Here is an 18,710-nt window from a genome sequence, read left to right on the forward strand (position 1 = left end):
ACATATGGTTTTTTGACTGTGCGCTCTATCTATTTTTTCTCTTACAAAACATATGCCCTGGATTCGTGGTTGGATCCTATTGTTTGGAGCTGCACACATTGGTGATTGTGGATTGGACCTGATTTAAAGACTGTGGTGGACTTACCGTATTTATCGGCGTATAACACGCACAGGCGTATAACACGCACCTTCATTTTAAAAGGGAAATCTCAGGAAAAAAAGTAAAATTTCTAAATAAAAACTTTGAAGCAAAATAAGGGTAACTCAGAACTTTTTTTTATTAATATTATTACCACTTATAAGGTAAATAATGTAAAAGGACTGTAAAAGACCGGCAGCCATCTTAGACACTGGCAGCCAGCCTCCTCGCATAAGTACCGTACAGGCTGCACAGAATCCCGGTAAATATGAGCGCTGGAGCGGGTGCCTTCGGGGGGGCGGGCGGCAGGACTCTGCACATGATGTGCTGGTGTGGCGCTGGAGCGGGTGCCTTCGGGGGGGGCGGGCGGCAGGACGCTGCACATGATGTGCTGGTGTGGTGCTGGAGCGGGTGCATGCGGGGGGACAGGCGGCTGGACGCTGCACAGCGTCCGGCTGCCTGTCCCTCTGCATGTGCCCGCTCCAGTGTTGCACCAGCGTATTTATTGTGTGCGGCGTCCTGCCGCCTGTCCCTCTGGGGGTGCCCGCTCCGGCGCTCCCTCGCTATATCGACGTATAACACGCACATATCGGCGTATAACACGCACCCATCTTTTCCCCCTATTTTCAGGGGGAAAAAAGTGCGTGTTATACGCCGATAAATACGGTAATTGCGCTGGGTATCTCTTTCTCTATATATATATATATATATATATATATATATATATATATATATATATATATATATATATATATATATATATATATTCTTAAAACAGAGACTGTGGAACATGTTAGAGGAAGGTGGTTGGTGCATGAAAGCTTTGTAGGGCTGAATTTGGTGGCACATTGAGGTCCAGGGGTTAATATAACGTTTTTAATAGTCTGCTTGGTTCTTGCTAGATAATTATCATGTGTAATGATTGAAATGCTTTAAATTTTACTCATAGGTTTCCTATTTAAGTTAACTTATAGCGAATTTATGTGGACAGTGAAAAATACTTTCGTTTGCTACAGCAGCTACTCTATAAGACGTCCCTGTTAGTGGAGGGTGGTTTAGTAGAATAGATGAAGAGTTGGATATAGAGAGCGCTAGATGATAGCCACCACCTTACCGTGAAGTTTTACAGTTAATTTAGAATTTTTTTTAAATAAAATTTATAAAAAGATTTATTTAAAAATATGATGGTTATATGATGGCTTCAAGATGGAATAGAGACCCTTATAGATACATGAGCATTAGAAGGCGGAAAATGATGTCAAAGTAGTCTAAAGGCCATACACACTGCACGATTTTGAGCTTTTTCTGGCATTTTTAATGGATATTTATTCAATTATTATTTAACATAAGGGAAATCGTGAAATATGTACTTTTTGGTCACACATCTGTGTTTTGAAAACAATTGAATGGCTCAAATGTATTAAGCCAATCACAAACTTTTTGTAACTTTAGTGAATAGAATTATATTTCAAATTAAATCCAATCCTCCAATTATGTACTAAATACTAAAAACATGTATTTTTAGAAACAGTAACCCATACTTAACCACAGTGCTAGAGTTTTGTGATTTTTGCACAAGCATGTAGCCTTTGTGGCTTAATTCTGTACTGTGCCTTTTTTTTCTGCCCCAAAACTAAAGATGGCTACCGTCACATGTGTTTAACATAACAACAAAACAACAGTTGAGTTGAACAATGTCCTATTCTCAGACACTGGAGGGTCATATCAAGTCAAAGAGAACCACACGATAATGGCATCAGAGGAATCAGTAAAGGTCAATCAAAGACAAGCTAGAGTCTCGGCTGTCTGGATGACCTTCGGAGCTTGTGACAAATTACTATCAGTCAATGTCAGCTAATGACAGGAGCTTTTTAGTTAATCAATTGTTCTAAAAATGATCAAGAAAACTACTCACAGGATGGCTCATTTTCACATCAATGCCTGTGAAATATGAAAAGCTCGTTTTTTTTTTTTTTTTTTTTAGTTTTTAATAAGCTCAAGAAAAGCAGCGACTGAATTACAGGGGTCACCTTACAGAAAAGACAGAACCCTCTCTCTGCCATTCTACATACGATTTTAATTCCAAATTATAATAAAAAAACTTTAGTATGTTGGGTGTCGCACCACACTGCGCATCGCGGGTTAGTTGAGGTCTACGCAAACACTTAAACAGACTCTCCTCACAATATTGAACGTTTTTTCATACTCATTACAATATAAAATTAAATCTGCTAGGATGAAAGTTAGTCTTTATGCCATATTTCAGGATAGTTATCAACCCTAATCAAGACAAAGCAAACGACTTCTCTTAATGGCATGCAGTTTAGTTGAATTAATATGTTGATAATACAAAACATTATAAAAATAATCCAAACTTTTGTAAAAATATACATAAAAAAAAACGAAATATTCTTTCTTTCTTTTTTTCTGGAATTTGAACTGACAGCAGTTTCATATTACTCCCTAAACCTGAAATGCTAGTTTCTCAAATTAAAATATCTTCTGTGGCCCCAGCTACTCCAGAGTCATCCATAGAAAAGAAATAAGGGAGGCAAGGCAACACTTAAGCTAAGCTATAATTGGAAGTATGTGAAAAATGAAGTGTCAGTTTGGTCAATAAAGGGCAAAGGTCAAGGGGAACTGCAGCCCAAACTCTGTTCGAAATGTGCTCATTAAGGCGTCCAATCAGCGGGTTCCTTCCACCCTATCACATTAGTCATCAGACAGGCAAGCTGCTCCAAAATGCCCTGCTCTGTGCAGTTATTACTCCTCTTGTTCATGTAAAAAGGAGAGCTGGTATATAAATCGTTGCTCAGTCATCTGGAACATACCGTGGCCCTTCACCTCCCCCCCCCCTTCATCCAGCTCTGTGTGCAAGCTTCAAACAGCTACCTTGAGATTCCCTTCACTAGCATGAGGAATTATCTGAGCCTGAAAGAATGCTATACAGAAACACAGCATTTTGCATACTGCCAGTGGTATATAGCTGCAAGAAAAAAAAATACATAACTAAAATCTGCTATTAACATTATTGCATAGAGGCATTTCCAGCTAAAGTATGTGGGATGTATGGTGAAGGTTTACTCCCTGCTGATTACATATTTGAAAAACAAGTGCATCCTACAATTAAAATGCTTATTGTTGCAGCCTTGTATTATGCAAGCAATGGCAGTTGTATCTAATTCACTGTATCTGTTTCTAAATAAAATGTATTTTTGAACATACAGCTGAGAGTTGCACTGTATCTACAGTAGAAGTGAAAAGCTGGGTACACATTGGAACGATGTGTCGACCGGCCAATATATCGGATCCTGGCTACTCATTAATTTGTTGAACGTTCTAAAGAGTTGAAAAAATAAAGGTGTTGCCTATGACAGCCAATCAGATTACAGCCAGCATTCATCAAGCGCATTCTATAAAATGATACAATCTCCACACATTACACTTTTTACTTGGGTTGATAAATAATTGAAGTCCAATACAGAACCGAAAGTGCATTTCTCTAGGGCAATAGGCTTTGGAAGTACCCTCGGACACTAACTGCCCTGCTTCTATGAGGTTCCATGTCATTATAGCAGTGTCTGATCAATGATTAAGGTGTTATTTTATTTTTATTTTAACTTAATTAAGCTAAATGTTAGAGGTGTGACCTGTTTTCTCCACTAGTGTCTAACCTTGGTCCTGATCCAAGGATCCCTGTAATGGAGGAATATTACTTATATTTACAGGGACCTCTCATTTCCTCCTGATATTAAAAGTAAGTTACAGATTGCTGCCAGGGATCTCCATTAGGAAGCTGCAATGCCATTCTTTTATGGCCTTGTGGTTGTAAAGATTGGATAACAGCCATATAGATATCAGACTTTCCAAATGAGAAAATCCAGTGGGTAATATATATAAAAGCACACACATATACATACATACGTACGAAGTTTGCATTCTGAATTCTGTGAGCAAAACCACTGTTAATCCCGTTTAGAGCTAAAGGAGACTATTTACTAAGCACTGGAGAGAAAAAAAAATAGAGATAAATAAAGTTCCTGCCATTTAGCTCCTAGCTGGTAAGTTAGGGGCAGTTAGGGGCTGATTGGCTCATACTTTACCTCTCTCCAAGGTTTAGTACATCTGCCCCTAAATCCCTTTACTATTCTGCTGCATTTTAATCTAAAATATACTACATTACACTGAGAAAAGAGCCTTGCTTTTTCCCACATCGTCCATAGCATTTTGCGCCCCATTCCTCTGTGTATCTGTGTAGCAGAGCTCCTCACAGTGGCCCTTATTCTGATCGGTGCGGCCGGATCCGAACATGCGGCCAGGACCGTGCGTCCGAAACCCCGCCTTCCATATGGATCGCCAACTCCGTCCGTACGCGGTAAGAAGCTGGCCGAACGGACCGCACGTGTATTTCTCATGGAATACGCCTCCTCCATCTCAGGGAACCTCCCCCATCATTCGATGGTCGCAGACCATCGAATGCAGGACCGAGTGGTCCACCAGCTCACGCAACCTCAGACCACACGGGCATTTCTCCGTGCAAAAGCAGGGATCTGGGCGGGCAGCTGACATCCGGCGATGTCATATGTCCGCCCCCTACACGTGCGTCACGACTGCATTACCATATGTACGCCCAGCGTTTGCATGGGAACGCCCATGAAACGCGGGGCGTATGCATATGGTAATGAGCCCAAATAGCACTTCACGCCCCTCTCCACCCCCTGTTCGGAGTGTTCACATTTCATGCGGAATTTGGCCGTACGCCCCGCTCGCACATGCGCAGAGACGCCTCTGCACATGCGCAGACACAAAACATCGGCGGCACGAACGCACGCGGATAATACCGCACCAACCAGAATAAGGGCCAGTGACTGCTTAGTAACTGTGCCTGTGCACATGAGATTGTTACTACTAAACAGTGCAATTATTCACTTTTTCTTCATTTCCTGGTTCTCAGACATTTCTTGATAATGAACAGATAAGAGGGTCCAGACCCACATTTCCTAACATGGGGTTTTACTATATTATAACAATATTTTCTTTTGTCTCTCAAGCATACTAGCAGAAATGTGCTAAAAGCATTTTTTCATATTAAACATGTTTGCAAATGACATAAAACCAACAGAGCATTATTCTTGCAATAAGGGCCAAAAAGGAACAATCCAAAATCAGCAACGCCTTTTTTAATGTTTTGGAAGTGTACAAATTCATTGTTTCCAAACAAATTGCAGGGAAATTTGTTAGCAATTACCATGGTGAATTTAGGGTTGTAACACAATAACACAGAAATAACATTAGCAAAACTAGCAGAGCATGCAAAAATGTGTAAGAGGCATCTTAAAGTGCAAAGAAAATCTCCCCGAGGCCACCCCAGAGGCCCGAAAGGCTAGTACCAGGAACAGCCTGCTCCTCGTGTTGTGCAGTCATAATGATTACTAAGCCATGGAGTGCCAAGGAGGTTGTGTGCATGGCTGAAATATTTCGCTAACTAATGCTCATACACTGACTCCTGCCGACTTCCAAAAAAGCTTGCAGGAGAACCCCTCTCGATCACAGCAATTTAACCATATGTTCTAAATACTATGGAAGATTTATGCCAATACTGCCTGAAAATAAGAGCTTTGATCATTATTTATGACTTAGAACCCTATGTTAATGTACATCGTCCTAGAGCAATGACTGTAGTATAGGGGCTTCAGATACAGTTTACTTCATTTGTGAATATCACTTTAAGTTCTAAAGCTGTGTACACACGGGGGCGATAAGGGCTGAAATCGCTGGAAATATGGTCCGCGCTCCCGTTTTCAGCCCCGTTCTAATCGCTGGTCGCAGGAGCTTGCTCTTGCGACCAGCTGATTACCTCTGCGGCACCGCCGGCGGAGGTTCCCTTTCATCAGCGACCATCTCTGGTCGCTGATGAAAAGGAGAAACTGAGCAATATATTGCTCAGCCATATATTGCTAGCAATATATGGCTGAGCAATATATCTCCCCCATGTGTACAGGGGTTAAGACTGTTTAACCAATTACCTTGAATTGTTATTTACATAGTTATTACATAACCACATTGCTGCTATATTAAGGACTGATATCAAAGTAAAGGCAGACAAGAGGCATATTTCAGTTAAGCCCCATAAGACACACTAGACAGGACAGTAAAAAATATCGCTTAGAATCTCATATAGTGTGTACAGGCAATTTCATTACCAAAGGTGCGTACACACGGGGGGAGATATATTGCTAGCAATATATTGTTTACAATATATTGCTGAGCAATATATTGCTGAGCTCTCCTTTTCATCAGCGACCAGAGATGGTCGCTGATGAAAAGGAACCTCTGCTGGGGGAGCCGCAGAGGTAATTAGCTGGTCGCAGGAGCAAGCTCCTGCGACCAGCGATTACAATGGGGCAGAATACGGGAGCGCGCACCCGGCGAATTATCGCTGGTGCGCACTCCAATCACTGGCAATATGGTCGCCTGCGACCATATTCCCAGCGATTATAGACCTTATTGCCCCCGTGTGTACACAGCATAATTCACGCTCCCGTGCATCGTTAAAGACCCCCTCACTTGTCCTGCAGTTCAAATGAGAGAAGTCCTTGTTAATGATTTCTATGGCCCCCGCTGTCGCTCCCCTCCCCGCCGGCATCGGCAAGTGTGTATGTATTTGCCAATGCCAGCACCCCTGCTGGGTTCCCGCCGTGGCCAATTCCAGCATCCGTGGGGATCTTTTTGTGTGTTTGAGCCTTTACGGTTGGAGATATGAAGTCTACCACCTACCACTGATATATGTATTAGGAAGATGGGTATGGGGAGGTGGTATAGCTCACAGACAATGTCTTTAGGTCGGCAGTCATTGAGTTTTTTTATGTTTTTGTGTCGTTTTGTAGACTTTCTCACGTGGACCACCCAATTATTGTGCCATGTACCCTTGCTACTGCTACACTCGTAACACTTTACCATTCCCAATAGGAATCCACGTGGATGGTAAAGTTCAGAAAATGCTAAAACCAAAAATACCCCATAACTCATGTCGACCTTTTGCTTGTGTTGATCTTTTTTCCATGTCGGCCTTGGCATGCCTATCTTTTGGTGTCGACCTATTAACTGTCAACCTACAAATTGTCTGTCAGCCATACGGATACCAATATGGAGGAGATTTATCAAAGTTTGCAAATAGATAAAGTGGATAGAGATCATGAACCAACCAAACAGCTCCTATCAGTGTAACATGACAGGTAGGAGCTGATTGGTACTTTGGATCTCCACTTTACCTCTGTCCAAGATATTAAACATCCCCCCCTATGTTTACTCATAAGTTATTGTCTGGGGCAAACAGCATATATTTAGGAATTTCACATTGGGAGGATTTTAGTTCTGAGGCCACACCTGTATAAAACTGTACCCACCTTTAGACTATATTTTCGAACTGTAACATCTTGACAAAGGGGCTATGCTCCACAAAATGTGTGACCAAAGTCTACTTTGAATGCCGCAGAGCTACAGAATTATCCCACCAGAGCTGTTTATTATTGTTAGTGAAGTGGCAGACTTTATACATAGCTAGATAGATAGCTAGATAGATAACTAGACAGATAGATAAATAATGTTACATTGACCTCTACAAGGGGCTTTTCAAACTTTAAAACTTTTAAGCCCACTGTGCTCAGTTTATAATAGGAGTACTTAAAAAAAAAAAAAAGAAGAAGCAAAACACTAAATAAGAGTGGTAAATACTTCCATATGTTAGCTAAAATCAACCAAAATTGCATAATCATAATAATTAGAGGGGAAAAAAATAGTATGGCTCTAAAAATGAAAAGTAGGAGTGGGAGAGTACGAAATACTATTTGAAAGCTGCTTAGTAAATGATTCAGTAATTATCATCATGGCATTATCCCATCCAATAGTTCTGCAGATTACAGAAATAGTGTTATATTTATTAAGACTTTGTGGTCACATGAGTCTACACCACAGAAAGGGAACAATGCAGAAGTGATAGTATAGCACCCTGGGCAGAGGATATCCCAAATACCAACAGCTAAAATGCTCACTTGAAAAAAAAAAAACAGAATTCTGAAGAAATACAATGACATTAGGGGGGTACATTTACTATAGCTTTTAAAAATGAAAAGTTGGGGTTTTGCCCATAGCAACCAATCAGAAAATAAAATAGGCAACAAAAAAATACAAAACGACTCAACCTAAACATCATATAATAGTAAATACCATACGCTATTAAAAACAATGCAATGTGGCAGGAAGCCATGGGGGAGGGGGGGGGGGGGGCAAAAATATACTTTATGATGATAAATACTTGAATCAACTTTCTTACCTTGTTCGCTGCTGTTGTCACCACTATGCGACGTGTGCCCACCACTGGAAGGTCCCGGTGTACCCCCCGAACGGGTTGACGCTGTATCGTCATGATCTCTGCTCCATGAAGGCTGTGGAATTAAATAGAAACGTTATGAGTTAAAGAAAAAAACTTTAAACCATTCTTTTTTTTCCCGTCTTATGCATATATTCAACTACAACCAACTTAATGTGCAAATTTAAAGGAAAGCTGCCAAATGCATCTGCATTAGTTTCTTTCACTGAGCTAAACTGCATGGATATCTTTCATAATTGCATGCTGAATTACCATTGAAAACACAAACATTCCGCAGAAAAGGCAAATAACGGCTTCTAGATTCTGATTATATATTTAGCAGCAGCAAACCCTCTGGCACAACAGTCTGTTACTCTGCAAATGCAAAAAATGAGAGTGGTCTTTGATACTGCTGTTTATATAGTCTTAGCCTCTGATACATCACACAAGACAAGCGTAGAAGAGCTTTTAAAGATTGCAACACAATTAGGCCTGGGTCCATAATAGCCGATATGTGTCAGCTGTTTGCCGGATGGTATGTGGCAAATGGACTAGGCAGGGGGACAAAAAAAAGAGGGAGAACAACAATAGTTTTGCATGGTCTGTGTACACTCAGCCCCATGCAGAGCTTCCTTGTACTATTCAACAGAAAACAGATGTTAGCCCTTATCACTGGGTGAATTTGAAAGTAACATTCAGATAGCAAATATTGGCTGTAAATTAAATTCTCAGAAACAAAACAAAACAAGAAAAAAAACACAATCACGAAAAACACTCCTCCCAAATCTCCTTTTATCATTTGAAAAGATTTTAATTAGCTTTTAGTATTAGGTTTTAACCCCCCCCCCCCCCCCTCAAAAAAAAAATCATCCAAGTGCCTTGCTTGGTTAAACTACACTGACTTTCTTGCATAATGGACCCTTTTATCCTCACTATTTTACTAGCTTCCGATGTCTCCCATGCATTCCAAACTTATCTATCAATCAACCAACAGTCAGGAATGACTTCATATAAAGAAAGTGCTGTTTTTGCATTTCTGCCAAAAGATGATGCATTTCATTCGTTTTGCAGCCCAAAATTAACTTAGAAAAATGTTGTTATATTATTATGCATAAGATATGTTTGTTTGCTTGGTTTGGTTTATTATAATGTATATGGTTGTTTTAAATATTTTGCTGGACTTTGGAGTTTTAAGCCCCGTGTACACACCGAGCAATGTGGGGCTTTACTTTTGTGCTGAGCCTTTAGTGCTGAGCAATCTATATGTAGATAACTTATTACACATCGCCCTGTACACACATAGCGACGTGCTGAGCAATTTGTGCTAACCGGTGCTTCTTTAGCACATAGGTGGGGAACCTACAGCCCTCTAGCTGTTGTTGAGCTACACATCCCAGCATGCCCTGCTACAGTTTTGCTTTTAGGCCATGCTAATACTGTTGCAGGGCATACTGGGATGTGTAGTTCAACAACAATTGGAGGGCTGAAGGTTCCCCATCCCTGATTTTGCACATGCAGGCAATCTAGATCTTGACTGTCGCACAAACGGTGTAATGGTTAGCATTACTGCCTCACAGCACTGAGGTTAAGGGGTTGGTTCCCACCATGGCCCTAACTGTGTGGAGTTTGTATATTCTCCACAAGCTTGTGTGGGTTTCCTCCGGTTACTCCGGTTTCCTCCCAAAATCCAAAGATCAACTGGTTTGTCTCCCAACAAAATTAACCCTAGAATGTTAACTAGAACCCTAGTGTGTGCGTGTAAGTGTACTAGGGAATAGATTATAAGCTCCATCGGGGCAGGGACTGATGTAAATGTTCAATTGTTCTCTGTTAAGCGCTGCAAAATATGTGTGTACAATATAAATAACTGTTAATTAATAAATATACTAAAGATCTGAACAGTTGATGGTGACGCGCGGGCCGCGCATTGCCATGACGATAGGAGTGCTTCATTTTAAGCGATCTAGACAAATCGCTTAGAAAATAGGCAAAAATCGCCCCCCATGTTTATTATAAGGCCAGGTAAAGAACAATACAAGCAACAACAAAACGTACACTAAAAGCACCGATAACTCCCTGAGAATGCGGTCAGCCCTGTATCGGTGTGAACTGTGGGAGAATTTTTTCAAAATTAAAATAAATATGTAGCCTGCATGCCAGCAGAGCGCTGCAAGTGGTTAATGCAGAACACATGCTATGAATGCAAACGGTTAATGCCTACATTTTCAGTTTGTACAACTGCAGATTCTTAGGCTGGCTTGTTTACTCAGAACACTGCAGAGAGAATGGTACAGCACCCAGGGGACGGACGATGCCAGGCACACTGCCCTGGTGCCTCAACATGTAAAGGGATGTTTTTCTATGTGCTACAAATCCCACTTGAAAATATAATTAGAAAAAAGAAAATGGCAAACTATTGCATTAACTGTAATTGAACAAAAGACCGGCAAGGCATGTGGGAGGCGGCATGAACCCGTGGGAGTTCTAGGATGCATCAGATCTTAGGAGTGACATCTCCGGGGCATTTTCGTTCTATTTGTGTTGTCCTCACTACTGTTGTTGGCTGGTGATCTGACTTGTAATTAATAGAAAATCTGCAGATAACAAGCTAAAATATAGAGAAGGCCACCAACCTCAGCAAAAAATGTGTTGATTAATTTGATTACGAGAGCAATTCAGAAGAAGATGGCAAAGAAGTATAGAATTATGCCATGTTCTGAAGGAAACTGTGTTCTTTTATGGAACAACAAACATGATATATGCACTGTCTTTTAATGAGCCAGACTGATTTATTCCGTTTAGTCCCATATTTCTCCCCCCCCCCCCCACCCCCACCCCACCTCTTGCGCATACGTTTCTACTGAGCTGGGATGTAGATTAATTCAATGCTTAATTGTTGAGTAAATTCAATTTTCCACATTCTATTCTGCCTGGCCTTAGCTAAGGTTCTTAAATCTTTAGCAGTGAGCCCTAAGTCGAGCGTTTGTGATCTGTGTCTACCTTTTTTCATCACCATTTTTCTTCCTCCACCACTTAATTCACCATGAAAAGATTTTCCTTGCTGGAAATTCTGATGCTGCTATGATCTGTGAGGCATTCCGATTCATTGCATTTTCATTGTGTTGGGTCTTAGATGCTGGGATTTTCCTTTCTCACTGCTATTGCCATATTATACAGCCACTCATGCAAGAAATGTTGAATTCCACCTCAGTTTATCAAAATTGTGTGTAACAGTCACTTAACCCGTGTGTTTAATTTTAGTACTCAAGTGATAAAGCAGATCAGAAGTGCTGCATTGGGTTATATAAAAGGCGGTGGGGGGAAAAAATACAAAGAAAAAAAAAAGTATGAACATTACTTGTATGTTGTCTTTTTTTTTTATTGTTTTTTTTTTTTTTTTTGTATTCTTCCGCCAAGAGGAATTACAGTACAAAGCAGGATATCTGATATATTCAACTTAGTACAATTTATTATGAGTACTTGTGATCTTTATGATCACATTGGTAAACAGGCGATAAAGCCTGCCATAGTTATCCGTCATAAGCCACTAACAGGAAATGGCCTTGCAAACGAGACTGTTTCCTGGTTATTTTGAGAGCACAGATTACATGATCTTCCAATTACAGGAAGCACTTTCGTTTTGTGACATCACTTCCTGGTTTTGCAAGAGTGCCTGTGTTGTGTGCGCTTTCCTAGATACTGATAGTGGTTTTAGGGGTATATATTTATAAGAGAGAGAGAGAGAGAGAGAGAGAGAGAAAGAGATAGAGAGATAAAGTCCCAATCGATCAGCTTCATTTTTCAAACTCAGGATGTAACGTTACAATTGACTGTTTGATTGAGCTGATTTGTTGTTATTTTATTTCACTCTAATTTAACTGTTTCAAATCCTTGATAAATCGAGCATTTAATTTTCATTGGAAATCTGTTAAAATTTGAATAATGGGTCTGATTCAGAGATGGACACTATTTCACAGCCAATGTTACTGTGTACATGGTAGCTGTGTAATAATATGCTAATGCTACTGGATCATTTTGTAATGTCAAACATGCTGTGGGGCTTGGGGGAAAATAGCAACCATTGTCGCAGAAACACATCTGCGCATGTGCAGTATAGATACGCAGTACAGATCGCCTAACATGGGAGATGCATGTAAACCATTGGGTTTGTTTTCAACTCTAATTAGGCTTAATGTCTGTAATATCTAGACCATAATTTATTTTACTATAGCTCAGCACCATTATAGGGCCGAGATAACTCAAAAGAGCCCAAAAAGATTTCTGGACTTCATACAGATTTGTTGACTAGAGCTCCGTAAGCAATAAGTACAGGCTATGAGTGGCACTCAAGACCAGGGATGGCTCTACCATTAGGACTAGAGTGCTGGGATAGGAGGGGGGGGTGTGCCTTGAAGTCTGTCTCAAAATGAAGGATATTATGAGGAACTCATCCATTAGTAGATAATGGAGGTGGCGGCGGTGGAACTTCTAAAACACCACCTCCACATTTTAACTTGAGGAGCTGGAATGTGGGTATTGGTGGCAGTATGGGGTTGGGTAGGCGGCAGCATTTTCTGGGAAAAACCCCAGCCATGCTTAAGGCTGGTATGATGTACTGGCATACCATACTATGGCATGAATACACATTACTATTCATGGGATTGTCTGTTTCCACATTACTCACAAAACACCAATGAAAAGTAGAAGCAATGTCAACAGCTATTCATTTTAGCCCGCTTCAATGTCTACCCTCCAAACCAATCTGCCTAATGATACATAACTAGTAATGCCCCTTAAAGTACTTCAGCATTCAACATTTGGTGGTATACAAATCTATACGAAAGATAACATATTATGCACTATGTAAAACTATTAGGCGGTGTACTAATTAAATACAGTAATAATGTCAGAGGGAACTGAAAACCTTGTAACTTTCTTCACTCTGAGTCTAGACCTTTGGCCTTCGAGAACCAGCGCCATAACAGCATGCAAACAAAACGCTAACATGGAATTCTCAGTGTTCCAGCTTTGATGTAGCTGTCATCTCCACCAGTGGCTCAATTTGAGCCCCTAGTGATCTTTAGCAATTTGATTGAACTAAACTTGTATTGACATACGGAAATCATAAACATTAATTGCCTATAATGGGTTCTGCGTCACGGAACTCTGGGAACTGTGTGAGAAAAGCATTGATAAGATGAAAATATGTAAAGCGCTGCTGAATATGTGTGCGCTATATAAGAAACTGTTAATAAAGAAAGTAATAAAGAAACAATACTTTATCGTTAAGGGGGCTACAGCATAAAAGGGAGGAGATGAGCAAAATGCGTTACTCCAGTTGAATTACAGCCCCCTCATATGAAGGCCGGTTTAATTAATTAATTAATTAATTAAATAGTTAATTAATTAATTTATAACTCGCATTTATATATATACATAGGTCTGAAAAAATGAAATTGACTGGTGACTACATAATGTATATAGCAGTCACACATATGTAATTGTATTAATAGTTGTGTATATGGCAAACATGTGTGGGCCAACACTGACAACGCTAGATGCTATATTTTCATACAAAATATAATTCATTCACACCATTCCCTAAACCAATGAAGCTTACAATCAATTTAGTTCATCATGTGAACATACATACACAGGTTTTTTTTTTTCAATTATCTGATCAGTATGTTGTTTTTTTCAATTATCTGATCAGTATGAGTGTGGGAAGAAACTGGGGACCACATAGGAAAATTACTGATTGTTACTCAGTCGGGAATTCTTTAACTAATGCTACCCTATTTTACTGTCGCAACTAGACCCATTGATTACAAGAATGGAAATGTTTTGTTTCTGATCAGGACCTTTAGAACTACAAATCGCCAAAGAATGTAGACTGTTACAAACTATTATTTGCCTACATTAAATTGTTTGTTTTCTTATCTGCATAATTGACCTATTATTACATATCTGAGAGCTCTTTGACACATTCTAAAGGGGCATACACACACAGGGCCATTTTGTCGCATTTTCTAAGCGATATGACCAGATCATTTAGTCAAGATCTAATCAGATCGTCAGAGTTCTAACCAGAAAATGCTGGTTAACACAGATCGCCCATACACACACATCAGTACGTGTGTATGGGCAATCTAGCAATCCCTGTGCCCTAAGAGATCTGACTAGACTAGATCGCTCAGCACACCAAGGCTCATACATATCACCCTGTGTGCATGAGCCTTAACTCAAAATACCTGGCCCAACAGTGACAATACTGGAATCATTCTGACACTGTTGCCAGAACAAGTTACGCCATTTACATTTCTCCAAAAGCCATTGGAAACACTATTAAAAACATGTACATATCTACGTGAAGCGTGGAATTATATTATTTAATTGACATCCTATATGACAGTGTCATGTGACATGCATCCACCGAATGGACATTAATGCAAAAGATTGTCTTAAAGAACTGAATGATAAAACCAACAGCCACAACAGTACATCTAGTCATTATAAGTAAAGAGTTTCTAAGTCTTCTTTTCCATCATTGCCATCGCATAGAACAATCTATGGTGAGAGCCTTGGGAATTCAGGCAGAAGCGCTGTGTATTAATGGACATCAATGTCTCACCATAAGGTGCAAACAAATGTATACTTCATATTCAAGGATTATAATGGGAATTAGTCACATATGCTACATATTTGTACTCAACCTTATGCTAGAAAAACAAAATCTGTCATCGTATTCCTCAACCGATTTAAAACTCCCAAACGGCACAGACGGTTGGAAGACTTGGAAGGCAACAGATTTTATGTATTTAATTGCAGCACGTGGCTGCTGTAAAGATGGATCAGTTCACATAGCCCAATCGGCAAATGGTTTATATACTCCGTACTCCCCCACATTGCATCAAGCACTTCTTACAAGTGATCCCAACAAAAGGAGCATTTAATGCAATTTCTTTGTAAACAAAACAAATAATGGAGATTTAAAAGATGAAAGTGTATGTTAAATAAAGAGGCTAGAGCTCCGCTTTCATGAATTCTACTTAACAATGATACTTGCTCTCTTAGGAGCTAAACCAATAAACTCACATGCGGCAGACCTGGTTCTTCCTCTGAGACCTCAGCCAAGAGCACAGCGAAAACCAAAAGTTTTATTCATGCACTAAATAAGAGTGGGTGTAATATTACAATAACACTCCAAACATGGCCTTGGGAATGTATGCGTGTAACAGGACTTGAGCACGACTCTAAACATACGTAGCTGCTTACTCATTTGCTATCCAAATAAATGAGTCTAGTTTACTACAGGTGATTGGAACAAAACATTCTATAATTATTACTATCAGAATGCAAACATGTCATTACGACATGTATAAACAACTCCGGTAAATGAATGCTTAGTGATGTTATTACGTTGGCGTACAGCAGGCACACTTGTGTATTATGATGTGGATAATAGGGTTATTGGATGGGTCTTGGGAATTCTGGCGGTATATAGGAGTACATGTGGCCTGCTGGCTTCTTAGGATCAGTAGGGCAGATTTATTAAGCCTTAAAAAGAGAAAAGCACAAGGGTGATAATGGGCCAGATGAACTAAGCTTCAAAAGTCAAAAAGCTTCAAAATCAGCTCTTAACTGCCATGCTACAGGCTGTGTTCGAAAAATAAGGGGTAAGAGCTGATTGGTTGGTGGTTTTTCACTCTCCATTTTATCACTTTTCAAGAGTTAGAACATCCAAAGAGTGATAAATGTCCAGCCAATCCGCTCCTAACTATCGTGGTATGGTCCGGTGGTTGTAATATGACAGTTAGGAGCTGACTGCCTAGACATTTATCACTTCTAACAGATTGCAGGTGGATGCCTTATTGCTAATACTATAAGCAAGTTACATACAATTATTACTTTGTTTAAATTAAATACAACTGATAGATTTGAAGTTTACTAAACATTATTCTTGACATTACAAGATCTAAAACATTGTGTGTGTCAGATCAAACGGTTTGAAATTTGATTTAATCTATATCAGATTGATAACAAAAATTCACAGCGGGACCTCTACGAAGTAAAGATAATATTTTGTCTATAACAGGAAGGTGGTGACCTTTAACTATCCTATCAACATTTACTTAGCAGCTGCGCTAGTTATTCCTCTACTGCAATATTTTACAATTTAGCCATTTAGTAAAATTAAATTCCTGATTTCAGACTACTTAAATATTTTGGCTTGGGCATGATCTGCTGAACAATATTTTCCTTTATTGTTCTGGATTGCTTCTGTGTTTTTCACCAAAGCCGTTATTCTAGTCTGAATGGTTTATTTTTTTCTGTTATGTTTTGTATCCAAGGGAACAAATCCAACAACTCTCCCTAGATGCTATATATGCATTGGGGAAAGTGCTTTCCTGTTCCGCAGTCACTGAGAAGTGTTAGGCTAAAGAACAGTTCATTCACCCCCGTGTGTAAGTACAAAGGCAAGTTGGTATGGTGTCATTTGAACCAACAGGTAGAGGTCTCTGGGGATGGGATTCAAACTGTTCTAGGCTTGTTTGATAGGTGCAATAATGGCCCCAAATGTATGACATGGCTACACCCTCTACAGTAGCACACAGAAAGGGCCCTGATAGCCACAACACTGAATGACCACACCCACACATACTTGCCACGCCCCCAGAACTGTGACCCCAAAACTTCTCCCAGATGCCCTGCCATTAATCCCCTACTCCTACAAACGGTCATGCTTTTACAGGTGTTAAAAAAATTCTAGCAAGATTTTGACGGCGCCTCGTGCAATATCTACGAGATTCCAGCTGCAGTTCTAAAAGCCTTTCACAAGCCTGGCCAATCTGCAAATCACTGCTGCACCATATTACTCAATATATCAAGCAGCTAGCAAAATGTTTTGTGAGGTATATTCATTTCAGTAGGGAATTTGAGCAGAGATGAATTATAGTCCTGTGGGATTATAAATTTGGGCACTAATCATTGTACACTTGCATTGTGTAAGAGGCCCCTCTACCCCTTTTTTTTGAAATATGCCTTTCACTAGCTTTTGTAGATTAAAGCATCAATAAACTATAGCATCAAGAGCGTGATAAAGTACCAGTTTAGCCAAGCTAACGTATCTGTGCAAATTGGATAATAGGATAAGTATTTTTAGAGAAGTCTCCAGTTGTTCTGTATTTTGAGGATGAAAAGATCCATTGTAGCTGCAAGTTTGGAGTGATCTGAATTCTAAAGACTAACTCAGTAAAACATCTTCACCTGCTAGGTATTTGCTGATTAGCCGTTTCATTTCTTCTGATTCTGATTGGGAAAAAAACCTGGGTAAAACCATGCTGCACTGTAGGTGGGGCAGATGTCAAATGTGCAGAGAGAGGTATAGGACATAAACACAGGGAGATTTCAGCTTAATATCTAAGCAATCTGGATAGATTGCTTAAGGTGCCCATAAACGGTACAATGGTGCTGTGCGATGCGATGCGATGCATGCTCCCGCGGGCATCCCATCGCACAGCACATAAAGTCTGTGCAGCCCGTGCTTTTTGAATGTTTTGATCGCATGAGATGCGATCGAGTTCAAAACGCACAGGGAATATTGTACAGTGTCTGGGCACCTTTAGAATTTAAGCAGATATCGTTCAGTGTGTATGCCCCATAGCGGTCCCGCACGTCGCCATAGCCAGGCTAGATCATTCAAGCCTGCATTATATATCTAGTCATCGATTTCTTAACTTTTTTATAAGCCGACATGCACCAACAGGTGGTATTTCATGCCATACCATCCACTACAGCGTGGTGGGAGAATAAAATAGCTCCCGAAGCATGGCGAGCGTAGTGAGCCATGCGCGAGGACACGGAACACTTAGATAGTGTTTATGTCGACTATGCGTGTGTCGACTTTCCAATCCTGTCAACCTTAGGCATTTAAACCTATTTCAGGTGTGCTTTAAGCCCCGTCGACCTTCAGTGGTCAAACCAATGCATGTACACCTAAAGGGTCGCCCCCAATGGCCCATACCCAACCCCTAACACTACGTCTAACTCTGTACTGTCGATATTGTGTTATTTGACATTCACAATGTTGACATAATGATCATGCTGGCATTCCGATATCGACATTCCGAAAGTTGGCATAAGGACTACATACCCTTTAGATGTACCCATGAAATATTATACACAAAAGATCCAAGCTAAATG

At 40.1% G+C, this 18,710-nt stretch overlaps 1 protein-coding gene across 2 annotated transcripts in view; it reads right to left on the minus strand.

The window, feature by feature from the left end:
• MEIS1 (Meis homeobox 1) overlaps positions 1-18,710 on the minus strand; it is a 135,101-nt gene that overhangs the window by 96,128 nt on the left and 20,263 nt on the right. For both annotated transcript variants that reach the window (XM_083175751.1, XM_083175752.1), the window contains exon 7: positions 8,472-8,583. In XM_083175751.1, coding sequence (XP_083031877.1) covers positions 8,472-8,583 — 112 coding nt within the window. The remainder of the gene's footprint in view (positions 1-8,471; positions 8,584-18,710) is intronic.

This window comes from Crinia signifera, chromosome 3 (genome assembly GCF_055691185.1).
Source record: "Crinia signifera chromosome 3, ASM5569118v1, whole genome shotgun sequence".
In the NCBI taxonomy this organism is placed as follows: Eukaryota; Metazoa; Chordata; class Amphibia; order Anura; family Myobatrachidae; genus Crinia; species Crinia signifera.